Source organism: Xenopus laevis, chromosome 9_10L, assembly GCF_017654675.1.
Source record: "Xenopus laevis strain J_2021 chromosome 9_10L, Xenopus_laevis_v10.1, whole genome shotgun sequence".
In the NCBI taxonomy this organism is placed as follows: domain Eukaryota; kingdom Metazoa; phylum Chordata; class Amphibia; order Anura; family Pipidae; genus Xenopus; species Xenopus laevis.
In genome coordinates, this window is record NC_054387.1 from 61,923,180 (window position 1) to 61,939,661 (window position 16,482).

Consider the following 16,482-nt stretch of genomic DNA (forward strand, 5'->3'; position numbering starts at 1 on the left):
ATACCCAACCCTCTTGCTCCCTCCTGTATTGGCAGCATTTAATAACTGAAACCCAGCATCAAGATCTATTGTCATTGAAATAAGCTTTTCAGTTTGTATGTGAACTGATTTAGTCCAGGACAAATATCAGCTCTGTTACAAACCATTCAGTATCCAAATCCTTGTGAGTTTTGGGCGGGAAGAAATCCGGTGCAGCAGAGGGAAGGCTTCTGTAAGTGTGAGAAAGGAAGTGACTGCTCTGCATTTGGACAGAGTTTGACAGTTTTGTGGATCTGGGAAGAAAAAACACCATTGCTCCATGCTTTATAGAGTCAGGGGTCAGAATATCAGTCTTAAGGGTTTTATTACAATTTATGCCTTAGGGCAAGGTTAGATAGTAAAGTGTCTTGCCTTAAAGGAGAACTAAACCCTAAAAATTAATATGGCTAAAAACACCATATTTGATATACTGAACTTTTTGCCCCAGCCTAAAGTTTCAGCTTGTCAATAGCAGCAATGATCTAGGACTTCAAACATGTCACAGGGGGTCACCATCTTGGAAAGTGTCTGTGACACTCACATGCTCAGTGGGCTCTGAGCAACTGTTGAGAAGCTAAGCTTAGGGGTCGTCACAAATTATCAAGCAGAAAATGAGGTTGGCCTGTATATAAGCTGATGCTACAGGGCTGATTATTAAATTCTGATGCTAGTTGCACTGATTTATGTGCTGACCTGTAGTAATTATCTGTATTACTAATCAGCCTTATATTGTGACATTTCTATTCTATGTTACTTTATATTGTGAGTGAGCCCCTAAGCTCAGTAAGTGAAGTGTGCAGTGTAGAAAAAGAAGATGGGGAGCTACAGGGGCATCTTTGGAGTCACAGATCTTTACTGCTAAAGAGCTGTGGTTGCTTTGGGCTGGTACAGAAGTCCAAAACACAATGTACAACATTTCTGCCCTTCTTCTTTAGTTAAGCTTTAGTTATCCTTTAACTTTTATACTGCATTTTTGTCAGTTCCAAATGCAAGCCTCTATTCTACTGATTTCTGGATGTGCATCAAGCGCAAGAAATGCAGCATGTTGCATCTATTCAAATGTGATCAAACATGAATGAATTAAAACGCAATTCAGAATGCTCATGAATTCAGCCAGGCAGAATATAATGGAATTAATAAGTGAATGCTTTAAAGTGCGCTCAAACCTGCTTCTCAAACGCATTAAAAATGCTGAGTGTCTGAGAGTGTATGGGACGACTAATGCTAATAACTATAAAATGGGATCTGGTGATAAAAAGCTATTTTTGGCCCAAGCCCAGCTAAAATACCTCTGTGCAGGTAGTCAGTTTAAAGTAACAAAGATACATCCATGGATACTAACATCCTCTCTTGCTATTTTCTCTCTCCCATTTTTGGGTTCCCCACTCTCTTTCTAATGTTGTCCCTTGTTCTTAGAGTTGTCTATAGAAATGTGCAAATAGGGGCAACTGGCTGGGATCCAACATACAGCAGTTGCAGTTTGGAATTGGAATATATTTGGTATAATGATACCAAGCAGACTGAATGGAAAAAGATGGAGACAGTAGGGCAAGATGGTGGCTGAAGGGTAAGATGGAGACGGTAGGACAAGAAAGTGGCAGTAAAGCAACATGGACATTGGAGCAAGATGGCAACACTAAAATGAGTTAGTAACAGTAGGCCAAGATGGTGACAGAAACAGTAGGATAACTTGGTGTCAGTAGAGCAAGACAGTAGTAGGAAAGGGCTAAAAGCAGGTCACGTTTGCTGCAAAAAGAAAAGATTGTGACAGTTGGGCAGGATTGCAACTATAGGACAAGATGGCTAAAGTAGAGCAACATTACAACAAAATGGGCAACAATTCATCAGTGGTTCCTAATATTGATTCATTGCATTTGATGTACGCAGGATAGCACAGAATGAATTTAATGGTTGCCCTGGACAAAATGAATGATGGTTGTGTGGCCTAGTTTTCTGTTTCAGAGAAGTCCAGCTGTAAAGCAGCAGCTATTATTGAGGTACAGATATTTGGGCAGGGTATATCTTGGGGCAAAAAGTTTTATATATGCAATGTATTTAATGGATGTAGTGTATCACCCACCAAGGCCTATCAGGCACAAATATTGGAGTAATATTGTGTCTGAAGTGTCTCTTGTCTCAGACTATAATTTACAGTAATTGCTTATAGAATGGGAACATGCTCTGGGAAGTGATTTCTAGCCCTAGAATCAGTGAAATACTGCTATGCTGCTGTTGGTCAGTATTAATAAACAGGGACAAATGCACAGAAAAGAATTTGAAAGTAAAGAGACTATGCCTGTAACTTAGTTCTTCTGAGTTTCCCCCTTCCCTCTTTCCTTAATTGCTTTGAATTTCCCTCCTCTTGTCCTGCCTTTCCCTCTCTCCATTTTGTGTTGGGCCTCCCAGCTCCTGGATACAGTTGTGTTGTGCCGAGCGGATTATGTTACACACAGAGAACGCTTTGTGTTATGGAGACAGGGGGAAAGTGACAGTTGTACTGCCCCAGGCTCCCTCCTCTTCCTCCTCCCTCTGGTTACTAAGGACTCTCTGACTCCTATAAAATAGGGCACAGGGAAGGCAGGTGAGATCAGAACTCCAATATCCGAGCACATAACTAATCGGAACTAGGAGACTATCAGCCAACAACATGGTGAGTGTGGGACTTAGGCTCTCTGTCACTTGGGGTAATTACTGTTCTCTATGTACCTGTTCCTCACTGCTCATCTGTGCCAACTCTGCTACCTGTACATTATTGTCAGTAGTATGTACATTACTGCCAGATAGTGCTGTCTATTCCTGCACATCACTGCTAGTACGTGCCAGTTCTTTATCTGTTCATGTCAATCTATGTTATTTGCCAGCCTGCTTTATTGATCTCTGTACCCTCAGTGCAAGTATTGTAGCAATTTTTACACTTTTCCCACTTTGACTCAAAATTTGTGATTTCCAACCACAGAGGGAATGCATTTCAGTCCACGTGGGGCAGGCAGGAGTGCAGATTGGCAATGCATGCTGGGAGTTGTACTGCCTGGAACATGGGATCCAACCAGACGGTCAGATGCCCAGTGACAAAACCATTGGTGGAGGGGACGATTCCTTCAACACCTTCTTCAGTGAGACAGGAGCAGGGAAGCATGTCCCCCGTGCTGTGTTTGTGGACCTAGAGCCCACTGTGATTGGTGAGTATGTAAATCATCTTGGGCTGTGATGGGATTCTAGGAACCATACAAATACTTGCGAGGGAGATAAAGTTCTGTTATGAAACAATAAATTAAGATATAATCTTGTTTATTCTAATACTGTGATTATTTTATATCACAAATACTTTATACTTTGTATCTTTTTGGAACACATTTCTGGGGCAGCACTAATTAAATGTTTTCCTTACAGACGAGGTTCGTACAGGTACCTACCGCCAGCTCTTCCACCCTGAGCAACTCATCACAGGCAAGGAAGATGCTGCCAATAACTACGCCCGTGGTCATTACACCATCGGAAAGGAAATCATTGACCTGGTGCTGGACAGAATCCGCAAGCTGGTAAGTAAATTACATTCTCTTTGTACAGTGGTTTAAAGTCTGCCCATAGGAACTTAGTTAATTCCCCGCTCAAACATGTTAATTTTGCTTAGAATGTTGTCCCCTTCTCCTTTCCTTTCAGCACTGCTTCCAATAGGCCTCTAATTAACTTTGTGTCTTTTCCACTTATCACTAACTCTTTACTTCTTTGTTTCATTAACTCCTTCTTTCAATCTCTTTCTATTGCCTCTGCCCCTGAGCCTCTTGTCACAAGGCCTTTGTCAACTCTGATCTCATATTTCTCTGGCTTCCACCATCCACATCTGTTTCTATAACTTCTCTTGTGAACCCAATTAAGTCCTACTACTTTAGCATCTGACCTATACTACATCGCTTTCATCTTTTCCCTTTTATTCCAGTCCCACTTCATTTTCCCTTGTCCTCTTTACTTCTCATCTCATTTGTACATTTTACTTTTTCATCTGATACATTTCTATTACATTTCACCTGCCTATATATTTATATACCTTTAGTCACATCTACTGATCTCTTCTTCTATTCTAATAGTCTCTTCCTCCATTTTGCTCCACTCACTCACAATACCTTTACTTTCATTGTGTAAACTCCCCATTCATACAGTCTGACCTGCACTTCAGTTTGCCCTTCTGCATTTTTAATTTATTTAACCCATCTAGTCCATTTAGTAATTTACTCGACATCTTTCTGAACCGTTTATGCTCTGCCTTGTTCTCCAAAGGGTCCCCTATTAGATCTTCAACCTTCTTTCTTGTGCTTCACTGTGTTCATCCATTCCACCTCCTACACTTTAGTGCACTGTTGTCCACTATATTTTACTTTATATGCCTACAGTACATAAATTCACATACATATATCTGAATGTCTCAGAAATTATGCCCATATAGTTCTAATTGTGTCTCAGGGCATTGTGTACTCTTAGCAGAGATGCCTGACTGGGTGTCAGGTTTGTGCCTAATATTTTTTGTCTCTTTCCTATACCAAGGCTGACCAGTGCACTGGACTCCAGGGCTTCCTCATCTTTCACAGCTTTGGGGGAGGCACTGGCTCTGGATTCACCTCCCTTCTGATGGAACGTCTCTCTGTTGACTATGGCAAGAAGTCCAAGCTGGAATTCTCCATTTATCCAGCTCCTCAAATCTCTACAGCTGTGGTAGAACCCTACAACGCTATCCTCACCACTCACACAACACTCGAACACTCAGACTGTGCCTTCATGGTGGATAATGAAGCCATTTACGACATCTGCAGAAGGAACCTTGACATTGAACGTCCAACCTACACCAACCTGAACCGTCTGATTGGCCAGATTGTGTCCTCTATCACAGCTTCCCTCAGATTTGATGGAGCTCTGAATGTGGACCTAACTGAATTCCAAACCAACTTGGTACCCTACCCCCGTATCCATTTCCCTCTGGCCACCTATGCCCCTGTTATCTCTGCAGAGAAAGCTTATCATGAGCAGCTCTCTGTATCTGAGATCACCAATGCTTGCTTTGAGCCAGCCAATCAGATGGTGAAATGTGACCCCCGTCATGGTAAATACATGGCCTGTTGCCTGTTGTACCGTGGTGATGTGGTGCCCAAAGATGTCAATGCTGCTATTGCCACCATTAAGACCAAGCGCACCATCCAGTTTGTGGACTGGTGCCCGACTGGTTTTAAGGTTGGTATCAACTATCAACCCCCAACTGTGGTTCCTGGTGGGGATCTGGCCAAAGTTCAGCGTGCTGTGTGCATGTTAAGTAACACCACCGCCATTGCTGAGGCCTGGGCTCGCCTGGATCACAAATTTGACCTTATGTATGCCAAGCGTGCCTTTGTGCACTGGTATGTAGGGGAGGGAATGGAGGAAGGGGAGTTCTCTGAGGCCCGTGAGGATATGGCTGCCCTGGAGAAGGATTATGAAGAGGTCGGCACTGACAGTGTGGAGGGAGAAGGAGAAGAAGAGGGAGAAGAATATTAAATAATAAACCAAAATCTTTACAATAACAGCTACAAATTTTGTATGAAATATGTATTTTGAATAAATATTTTTTCATCTTGTACATTCTATTATGAATCTTTGTATATTTTATTAGTGTCTCATTAACATCAACTGCCATTTAGAAATCCTAATTGGACAACTGCTTTGGGACATAACATTCTCCATTTACTGTAGGACACAGCCTTTTAGAATTGGACTTTGGTAGTAGGGGTTTAGGGGTCGGAGAGACTTTTTGCACCACTTCTAGTAATCCATGGCAATCAAATAGCAGTTTGCAGATAATTGCCTGCTATTTCAAAATAAATATATAATTGATTACTAGACCTCGCACAAACTTAGTACCTGCTTGAGGCTCAGTGAGGATGATATTTGGGTTGTGTTGGATTTTTAGATCTATGGCTGAAGTACTCATGAAAATATTTTATCTGTAAACTCAGATCAACATAATGATGGTTTTAGTTGGTTGGGTATGTATCAAGTAGTTTTAATAGGGTGTATTAATACCAAATTAATGCAGGTGCAAGTAGTGAACCAAGTAGTGAATGTGGTTTGGGTGCCACTGCCCCGAACCAGTCGCTAACTTAAACACAGTCTTAAGATTCAGGTGCACTTACTGCTCTCAGTTACTGCTTCGCCCCGAACCTGTATCTTGGGGAGAACCCTTCACTTTGCAAATCTGCCTTGGGCACGCACTCCAGTAACTCCTCTGAGGCAGTGTAGGATCAAAGAAAAAGTCTTTAACAACAGGTAACACCTATTAACAGGGCCGCAGTTGTCTTGGGGACAGTTGTACTCACTCTGTAGCCGGGCCCCCACTACTGTCAGGAAGTTGTAGAATCGGGTGGGGAGGGCGGAGCTTCTTCTACAAGTCTTTTCCCTCCCCAGCTTCTAAACTATTGGAAGTTTTGTAGAGCCGCATGTTGATTAGATAAGCCTATCCAATCCCTGTGTAGATCTGCCAGGACTTAAGAGCAAACCAATAATATACCATATATACTCGTGTATAAGCCGACCCAAGTATAAGCCGAGGTACCTAATTTTGCCTACAAACACTGGGAAAACATATTGACTCGAGTATAAGCCTAGGTTGAAAAATGCAGCAGCTACTGGTAAGTTTTCCTAAATTTGGTCACAACAAAAATCTAATTAATGAAATGGCTCACTACATTCTTTACATAACTCTTATTCTGGTCTCTGAAAAGCAAACAGCTCAGCTGCTTCATTCATTTGTTCTTCCTGCTTCTGTCCTGCTTGCTCAGCCCTTTAACCCCTCCCTTCAGAATTGTCACTGCTATCCCACAGCCACAGTCCTAGAGGGTATTAACCCCTCTGCCACTACCCTTTATAGTCTCATAAATGACTGCTGTTCTGCAAGGAATTAAGTAAGGGATGACAGCCTCTTGATGAGCAGTTTATATTGACATTTAATGTACGGTACTGGACAGCTAAATTAGCACTGGTTATTTGTGTGCTAGCTGCACTGTTAGCACAGCGAAAACGTGCAGTATAATTGCTCCAACAAGGTTACAGGCTGTGGTGGAGACACAGCCGAGCTGGGGGGCAGTTGCCCAAAGAGCCCGAGGGTCCCCGGGGAGTGGGCGTTAGACTTGCATGCTGCTGCCTAACCAGCTGCACTCGTAGAAAAAAAATCCGGTACCTGCAGGCGGCGGATCAGCCTGTCCCTCCTCTGTGTACGTGGGAGACTACTGCTGCTGCCGAAACCAGGTCGGATTGTATCGCTGCCGAACTCCATCCAGATATCACTTCCTACACTCACATACCGGTACATGCCAGGACGCGCCGCTCCTCAAGTCAACGTGATTGCGCAAACAGTGCGCATTCATACTTCGTCGTACAGTCTTAAGTCACGCATCTGCACGTCTTCCTTTTCATCGACTCCCAGGGGCGTGCGCAGAGAGAAGGCAGCGGGAGAAGGCAGCGGGAGAGGGCTTGTCTGCAGGTACTGACTCGTGTATAAGCCGAGGTAGACTTTTTCAGCACATTTTGAGTGCTGAAAAACTCGGCTTATACACGAGTATATACGGTAGAAGCTGGGTCGGGACATACAAGCACTATAGCTCTGCCCACCCTACCCGATTCTGCAGCTCATTGAGAGCAGTGGGGGGGGGGGGAAATTTGAATGGAAAACAAGAAGCTGAAGAAGAAACTAAGGTATGTTCCACTGAGCACCAATGGTTTTTTTTTCTATTGAACCCCTGGCCACAAATGATTTTTGTTATTATATTCTATGGGGCCCTGACCACCAAACTTTTATGGGGGCCCTGTCATCACAGTTTTTATCATTTATAGGGGACCACTAATTATTTGTTTAACTTATAGGGGGGCCCTGACCACTAATTAATTTTTTTAACTTATAGGGGGGCCCTAACCACTAATTATTTTTTTAACTTATAGGGGGGCCCTGATCACTAATGATTTATTTTTAACTTATAGGGGGGGCCCTGACCACCAATTCATTTTTTTTAACTTATAGGGGGGGTGGCCCTGACCACTAATTAATTTTTTTAACTTATAGGGGGCCCTGACCACCAATGTTTTTTTTTTAACTAGTAGGGGGGCCCTGACCACAAATGTTTTTTTTGGGGGGTGGGGCTTGGGGGGAAGGATCTGGAGTGGGCGGGGACCAGGGGGACCAGAAAATTTTGCCGTATGGGGCCCCATGATTTCTGATGGCGGCCCTGCCTATTAACACTTTTAATAGGGTGTATTGTCTAATAAAGTTACACCAGGGGGCACATTTACTTAGCTCGAGTGAAGGATTAGAATAAAAAATATTTCGAATTTCGAAGTATTTTTTTTGGCTACTTCGACCATCGAATTGGCTACTTCGACCTTGGACTACGACTTCGACTTCAAATCGAACTAAAAATCGTTCAACTATTCGACCATTCGATAGTCGAAGTACTGTCTCTTTAAAAAAAACTTCGACCACCTACTTAGCCACCTAAAACCTACCGAGGTACAATGGCTTTCTAAGTATTTTTTTATCGAAGGAAAATCGCTTTCCTACGAACGAATTGCGGTAAATCCTTCAACTTTGATATTCGAAGTCGAAGGATTTTACTTCCACAGACGAATATCGAGGGTTAATTAACCCTCAATATTCGACCAATAGTAAATGTGCCCCCAGGTGTAGTACCAGCAGCCTTTACTAATTAGTGTCCATATTGGTGAGCCTCCAGAAGCACATACCTATTTGCCTTAGTGAAACCATACAGTGAGCCTACTTTTAACTTCATCAGTTACTTCCTTATGATTTTACTCCCTGTGGGAGTGCTCCACTCAGACTAAAAATTAATGGCATTTTATTTCATTAGTCTATTTTGGTCTCATATGTGTCCCTGTTCTGTTACTCTGTGATCCCCATTTCTCCTTCTCTTTTCCTGTATCTGGCTCTCTGGTAACTCTCTGTATCCTGTCACTTCTCCCCTATAAATTTCACCCCTACATATTCTTTCTATTTCTTTCTCTATATTTGGCCCTTAGTTCCCAGACCAGAGGCCTATGTCACATTCCCTTCAGCATTAAGGAGTTTAAATGACAAGAGGATTTGTTTCTCCAGATATATTTGTTTTTAAAACAAATTATTCTGTAGCTCACACGAGAATGGAAAAGGGGTTCTCCTTGTTTTGGTCATTTTTATTTGACAAGAAAAACCGAAGCTAAGACTGTGAATGGTTCATCAGTTACTGATGTGTCTATGGTAATCGAAAAATGCAATATGTCTATTATAGCAGCAGTAGGTATAATAGCCTCTAGGAAGGGACTGTGGGATAGCAGGTATAGTAGGGTAAGATGGTGCCTATAGTAACAGTGAGATAATAGCCTCTGGGAATGTGGCTTTGGGATAGCAGGTATAGTAGGGAGAGATGGTGCATTCAATAGTAGTAGCCTTTGGGAGGGACTGTGGCTGTGGAATAGCAGGCAGTTTAGGGAAAGATGGTGCCTATAGTAGCAGTGGGGATTATACCCTCTGGCAAGGGACTGTGGCTGTGGGAAAGCAGGTAGAGTAGGGAGTGATGCTGACTATAGTAGCAGTGGGATAACTACACTGCGCCAGCCCCACCAAAGAAAAAAATCCTCAGAGGAGCCTGGTATACAACACAACTTCCCTCCCACACCCTGCCTCTGGGATAGGACTGTGGCTGTGGGATAGTTGGTATAGTAGGTTGAGATGGTGCCTATAGTAGCAGTGGGGATAATAGTCTATGGGAAGGGACTGTGACTGTGGGATAGAAGGTATAGTAGGGAGAGATAGTGCCTATAGTAGCAGTGGGATAATAGTCTCTGGGAAGGCACTGTGGCTGTGGGATAGAAGGTATAGTAGGGAGAAATGGTGCCTATATTTTTAGTAAGGATAATAGTCTCGGGGAATGGATGACTGATAAGAATAAGGCCTTACTATCTGCAACAGCTACTTGTACGATTGAATACATACGTGTTGAGCTGGATATTCAGATATAAAGGTAGAAACAATAGTATTTTAACAGTGGCCGGTGTTTGGATGCCTATCCGATTAAAATTTTCGAGCCAGCCAGATCAACGAACCTGCCGATATCCAAGTCGATATTAGTCAGCTTACCTCTCACCACACATGTACCAAATATTGTACGACATTATCGGTGCGTCTATGGCCACCTTTAAGTTACAAATGTATTGTTATTGAAACATTTTATTACTCATCTTTCTATTCAGGCCTCTTCCATTCATAGTCCATTCTCTTATTCAAATCAATGCATGGTTGCTTGGGTAATTTGGACCCTAGCAACCAGACTGCTGAAACTGCAAACTGGAGAGCTCCTGAATAAAAAGCTTAGTAGCTGAAAAACCACAAAAAATTGAAACCAATTGCAAATTGTCTCAGAATAACACTCTCTGCAAAATACTAAAAGTTAACTCAAAAGTAAAACTTTTATAAAGCAACTTTTAAAAAACAGATAGGGTTTTACTATCTTATATTGTTGGCTTGTATTTTGTATCATCCCCACCCTATTAAAAATATGTGTACCTCTTCTTCTTCCCTCCTTTCCTCATGTGCTTCCCTCTTCCCCATATTCCCTCCTTTCTTCTGTTTTCCCTCCTCCGATTGTCCCTGGATACAGTTGTGTTGTGATGAGTGTATCATGTTACACACTAGGAAGGGTTTGCATCATGGCGACGAGAGGGGGGGGGTAAACAGTTGTATTGCCCCAGGCTTCCTCCTCTTCCACCTCCCTCCGGTTACTAAGGACTCTCTGACTCCAATACGGCACAGGGAAGGCAGGTGAGATCAGAACTCCAATATCCGAGCACATAACTGATTGGAACTAGGAGACTATCAGCCAACAACATGGTGAGTGTGGGACTGGGGCTCTCTGTCACTTGGGGTAATTACTGTTCTCTATGTACCTGCCCCCCACTGCTCATCTGTGCCAACTCTGCATACATTTGTACATTATTGTCGTTGTTAGTTATATGCATTACTGCGAGTTAGTGTCTCTCTTCTTTTGCCTGTACCCACTGCCATTTCTGTGTTCCTGTGTCCTACAGCAAGCCTATCTGTTCTTTTTGCTACCAACACCCATTGTCAGTCTGGTGCAGGAAATGTTTCATGCACATGTATATACCCCTTCTATTTAGTGCCATTAATTATGTTTGCAAATATTGTACTGCCAGTCTGTGCCAATATTTCAGTGTGCCTGTATGTCACTACCAATTTATGAAATGTTTTTTTTGTGTTAGCATCATACTACCAGGGTGTGCCATCTTTTCTGTTAAACACATTCTAATGCCAGTCTGTGCTGTGTCTCCATAAACAATTGGTTCAAGGAGAGCACTTCAAAACAAAAAGCTGTGAAAAAGTATTTATTCGCTAACTACCATACACGACATGTTTCGGGCCATTCGTGCCCTTTCTCAAGTGTCAACTGTGTCTCCATAATTTCTGTCCCTCTTCCAACCTGTGTCATCTATTTGTTGCACATGCATCTTTATTATCATTTATGTTGCCCAACACTTTACTGTTCCTTACTGTATTTTACTGTATCTTACTTCACTGTATCTTACTGTACTTTACTGTACCTTACTATACTTTACTATTTATTACTGTACTTTACTGTATCTTACTGTACTTTACTGTACCTTACTATACTTTACTATTTATTACTGTACTTTACTGTATCTTACTGTACTTTACTGTACCTTACTGTACTTTACTTTTTATTACTGTACTTTACTGTATCTTACTGTACTCCACTGTATCTTACTGTACTTTACTGTACCTTACTATTTATTACTGTACTTTACTGTATCTTACTGTACTCCACTGTATCTTATTGTACGTTACAGTACTGTATCAGCCTGGAGACAAATAGGAAGGAGCAGTGTGTCAGGCTGGGGTCCAAGCTATCTATAAAACTACCAGTCTGTTATTTTAATATAAATTGTATACACCAGGAGTGCCCATACTTTACTAATGTGAGATATACTTTTAGTGATGTTGTCCCATTATGATCTACATCCATAAAAGCATTGTTAGTATTCTGTTCCATGGAAAATATTGATTTATGGAAAATGTATATTGCTATATTTACTGTCTTGAGATCTACTGATCACCAGCTACACCAGTCTACCAATCTGCCTTTTGGGCACCCCTGGTATACACAGTGCATCAGAGCAGTGTTACTTAGTATCTTTCTTTGTTGTTCTATTCAAAATCCCAGCACTTGATTTGCATCTTCCTACACACTCCTCTTTGGTTAATTTTGCAGTTGTACACATTCCCACACTTCTTCCTATAACCTCTGATATATTATAGCTGTCTGACCCCAGAGAGATTAACCCCTAGCACATTTCCTGTCTGTGTATATCTGTGTGTATTAATGGGGCCATTAAATCCTTATATGGTTCATGTATCTGTTGGGGCCAATTCAACACTCCTTCCCACATTCCCATCAGAGAGCCCCTGTGTATCCTTTTCTGGGTTTATTTACACAAGAAATAATTTACAAATGCAATGGCTGATTTATATGCACTATGTTCCACAGTGGGACAGAATCCCACCCCAGGGTTACCGCCTCACAGCTCTAACCAGATTCATAACAAATTCAGTCTGAAGAGCTTATCCGGGATGTACACTGCAAGGCTGCACAGAAATCAACTGCTACTATAGGCACCATCTCTCCCTACTATACCTGCTATCCCACAGCCACAGTCCCTTCCCAGAGACTATTATCCCACTGCTACTATAGCCACCATCTCTCCCAGTCCCTACTATACCTGCTATCCCACAGTCACAGTCCCTTGTTCCCAGAGACTATTATCCCACTGCTACTATAGGCACCATCTCTCCCTACTATACCTGCTATCTCACAGCCACAGTCCCTTCCCAGAGACTATTATCCCACTGCTACTATAGGCCCCATCTCTCCCTACTATACCTGCTATCCCACAGTCACAGTCCCTTCCCTGAGATTATTATCCCACTGCTACTATAAACACAATCTCTCCCTACTATACCTGCTATCCCACAGTCACATTCCCTTGTTCCCAGAGACTATTATCCCACTGCTACATGTTTTAAAGTGGTGAGATATTTACCTGTGCCCATCCAGCTGCTGCTAAAATGCAGCTCCCAGCATCCCTACTGTTGTCTGGACGGGCCTGGAAGCTGTAGTTCATACATTAGCTGTGAATGAGGAAACAAAAGGGAGCAGCACCAGTTCCACTGAATGGTTTAAGTTTTTCCTTTTGTTTTGTGTATTTCTCATAGGTTGTCATGGACTCACCTATTCAGTTCAGTTCTTCTCTGCCCTCTCACTGGCCAATCAATGCTCCTTTTAACTGCTCCCTGAGCAACAGCTTTTGGTATTACCCACAAGCTCCTAAATATTATATTAAAAAGACTATTCTGCTAGGAGGGCCTGGCTATCTTGGCCAGTACTTGTGTGTTTAATATATTGTATTACACTACAGCAAATGTTGGTGCCATATAATTATGTGTTTATAATAATAACCTATGGAATAAAGTTATACTGCTTTGAGATTTATAATTTAATACCATCTCTGATGTCTGTCTCATTTAATTTCCCACCTCAGAGGGAATGCATCTCAGTTCACGTGGGACAGGCAGGAGTGCAGATTGGCAATGCATGCTGGGAGTTGTACTGCCTGGAACATGGGATCCAACCAGACGGTCAGATGCCCAGTGACAAAACAATTGGTGGAGGAGACGATTCCTTCAACACCTTCTTCAGTGAGACAGGAGCTGGGAAGCATGTCCCTCGTGCTGTGTTTGTGGACCTAGAGCCAACTGTGATTGGTGAGTGTGTAAATCATCTTTGGCTGTGATTTCGTGGGCAGGTGGAATGGAGTTCCCAGTACAATGCACCTTGTTTTTTCCATAGTGCAAAATTCTAAATATTATTTACCCTACAGATGAGGTTCGCACAGGTACTTATCGTCAACTTTTCCACCCTGAGCAACTCATCACAGGCAAGGAAGATGCTGCCAATAACTACGCCCGTGGTCATTACACCATTGGAAAGGAGATCATTGACCTGGTGCTGGACAGAATCCGCAAACTGGTAAGTTCCATACATCCAGCGCCGGATTTCACTTCTGGGCGCCCCTAGGCCGCGCGGTCCGACCAGGCGGCCGCGCGGTCCTAGCGCCCGCCTTCCCAGTGCGCCAGCGAAAAAAACGCCAGAGCAGCTGGTGTAGTTGAACGGCGGCTGGGCGGCATGCCGCCCCTATTTTTTTGCCGCCCTAGGCCCGGGCCTATGCGGCCTTGCCGCAAATCCGGGCCTGCATACATCTACCAGAACATGTTCTTACTGATATAGCCACAACTTAGCATAAACTGCCCTTGTTTAATTGGAATAGAGATTAGATAATGTACTTCCTATTACTCATGTTAAATAACGAATAATATACCCCCTACTATAAATTATATAAAGGATATTAGAAGTCACTGAGGGGTTCTGTAACCATATAAAGGTACAAGGTCGCCGGCTGAGTTATACAGGGAACTTTGAGTATCACTCGTGTATTTTATGGGATAATGTACCCCCTGCTGTAAATTATAAGGATATTAGAAGTCACTGAGGGGTTCTGTGACTATATAAAGACAAAGGCTGCAGGCTGAGTTATACAGGGAACTCTGAGTATCACTCGTGTATTATATGGGATAATGCAAACCCTACTATAAATTATAAGGATATTAGTTAAACTGAGTAGTTTTGTTGCCATATAAAAGCACAAGGCTGACTTATACAGTATCTCTCACAGTGCTCGAACATCTATGCATAAAATGCAGGTGAGAGAAATACTGATTAATTGATTATTATAATAATAATTATAGATCATAATACTAATCAACGTAATTGTTAGTAGAAAATCATATGCACCAGCAATCTGTATCCACAAAACGTCTTCATTTGTTCATAAGCATTGTATACTCTTAGTAGAGATGCCTGACTAGGTTTATGCCTAATATTTTTGTCTCTTTCCTATACCAAGGCTGACCAGTGCACTGGACTCCAGGGCTTCCTCATCTTTCACAGCTTTGGGGGAGGCACTGGCTCTGGATTCACCTCCCTTCTGATGGAACGTCTTTCTGTTGACTATGGCAAGAAGTCTAAGCTGGAATTCTCCATTTATCCAGCTCCTCAAATCTCTACAGCTGTGGTAGAACCCTACAACTCCATTCTTACCACTCACACAACACTCGAGCACTCAGACTGTGCCTTCATGGTGGATAATGAAGCCATTTACGACATCTGCAGAAGGAACCTTGACATTGAACGTCCAACATACACCAACCTGAACCGTCTGATTGGCCAGATTGTGTCCTCTATTACAGCTTCCCTCCGATTTGATGGAGCTCTGAATGTGGACCTAACTGAATTCCAAACCAACTTGGTACCCTACCCCCGTATCCATTTCCCTCTGGCCACCTATGCCCCTGTTATCTCTGCAGAGAAAGCTTATCATGAGCAGCTCTCTGTAGCTGAGATCACAAATGCTTGCTTTGAGCCAGCCAATCAGATGGTGAAATGTGACCCCCGTCACGGTAAATACATGGCTTGTTGCATGTTGTACCGTGGTGATGTGGTGCCCAAAGATGTCAATGCTGCTATTGCCACCATTAAGACCAAGCGCACCATCCAGTTTGTAGACTGGTGCCCAACTGGTTTTAAGGTTGGTATCAACTATCAGCCACCAACTGTGGTTCCTGGAGGGGATCTGGCCAAGGTACAGCGTGCTGTGTGCATGTTAAGTAACACCACCGCCATTGCTGAGGCCTGGGCTCGCCTGGATCACAAGTTTGATCTCATGTATGCCAAGCGTGCCTTTGTGCACTGGTATGTAGGGGAGGGAATGGAGGAAGGGGAGTTCTCTGAGGCCCGTGAAGATATGGCTGCCCTGGAGAAGGATTATGAAGAGGTCGGCACTGACAGTGTAGAGGGAGAGGGAGAAGAAGAGGGAGAAGAATATTAAATAATTGCAGAACACAAAACAAGAATTAATACAGCCAAATATTTTCTCAATAAATTTATTTTTCTGTTTACCAACATCTCTGTGTGTTTATAAGTACAATGAAAGTGCCAAAGGTTCCCAGTCCTGTATTCCAACATAATAACTAGAAAAAACTGAAAATGATCTTTTGATTTCAGATGAAAATTAAGCGTAGGACTGGCCAGATATGGGATGACTTTGACGTAGTTGGCCACCTTATATATATTGCAATATATGGACAAACAATCCCTGTGTTGTTTAAAGGGTAAGGCATTTTTTAGTAGCAGTATGCACAAAATGTCTCTGTCTTAAATATATTGATAATGGGTTGAGTGCAGAGGACCTCTTGTAGTGATAATGGGTTGAGTGCAGAGTACACCAGTCAGTTGAATTGAAGAAGCTGCT

At 42.6% G+C, this 16,482-nt stretch overlaps 1 protein-coding gene across 3 annotated transcripts; it reads left to right on the plus strand.

The window, feature by feature from the left end:
* Window positions 1-2,501: 2,501 nt before the first annotated feature.
* Window positions 2,502-16,129, plus strand: tuba1cl.2.L (tubulin alpha 1c like, gene 2 L homeolog). Of its 3 annotated transcripts, XM_041575976.1 has the most exons (5): window positions 2,502-2,668; window positions 2,975-3,004; window positions 13,687-13,879; window positions 13,996-14,144; window positions 15,079-16,129. In XM_041575976.1, the coding sequence occupies exons 1-5, from the start codon at window positions 2,666-2,668 to the stop codon at window positions 16,057-16,059; spliced, it is 1,356 nt and encodes a 451-aa protein (XP_041431910.1). In that variant the 5' UTR covers window positions 2,502-2,665; the 3' UTR covers window positions 16,060-16,129. The 3 variants fall into 3 exon arrangements, with proteins under 3 accessions (XP_041431910.1, XP_041431909.1, XP_018091191.1); XM_041575975.1 differs by lacking the exons at window positions 13,687-13,879; window positions 13,996-14,144; window positions 15,079-16,129 and adding exons at window positions 3,409-3,557; window positions 4,558-5,620 and having other exon boundaries at window positions 2,545-2,668; window positions 2,975-3,197; XM_018235702.2 differs by lacking the exons at window positions 2,502-2,668; window positions 2,975-3,004 and adding an exon at window positions 10,449-10,912 and having other exon boundaries at window positions 13,657-13,879.
* Window positions 16,130-16,482: the final 353 nt, after the last annotated feature.

Coding starts and splice junctions, on each gene's coding strand:
- tuba1cl.2.L (XM_041575976.1), top strand. Junction 3,005..13,686: donor TTTCAGTCCACGTGGGGCAG/GCAGGAGTGCAG, acceptor CACGTGGGACAG/GCAGGAGTGCAGATTGGCAA. Junction 14,145..15,078: donor TGGACAGAATCCGCAAACTG/GTAAGTTCCATA, acceptor TCCTATACCAAG/GCTGACCAGTGCACTGGACT.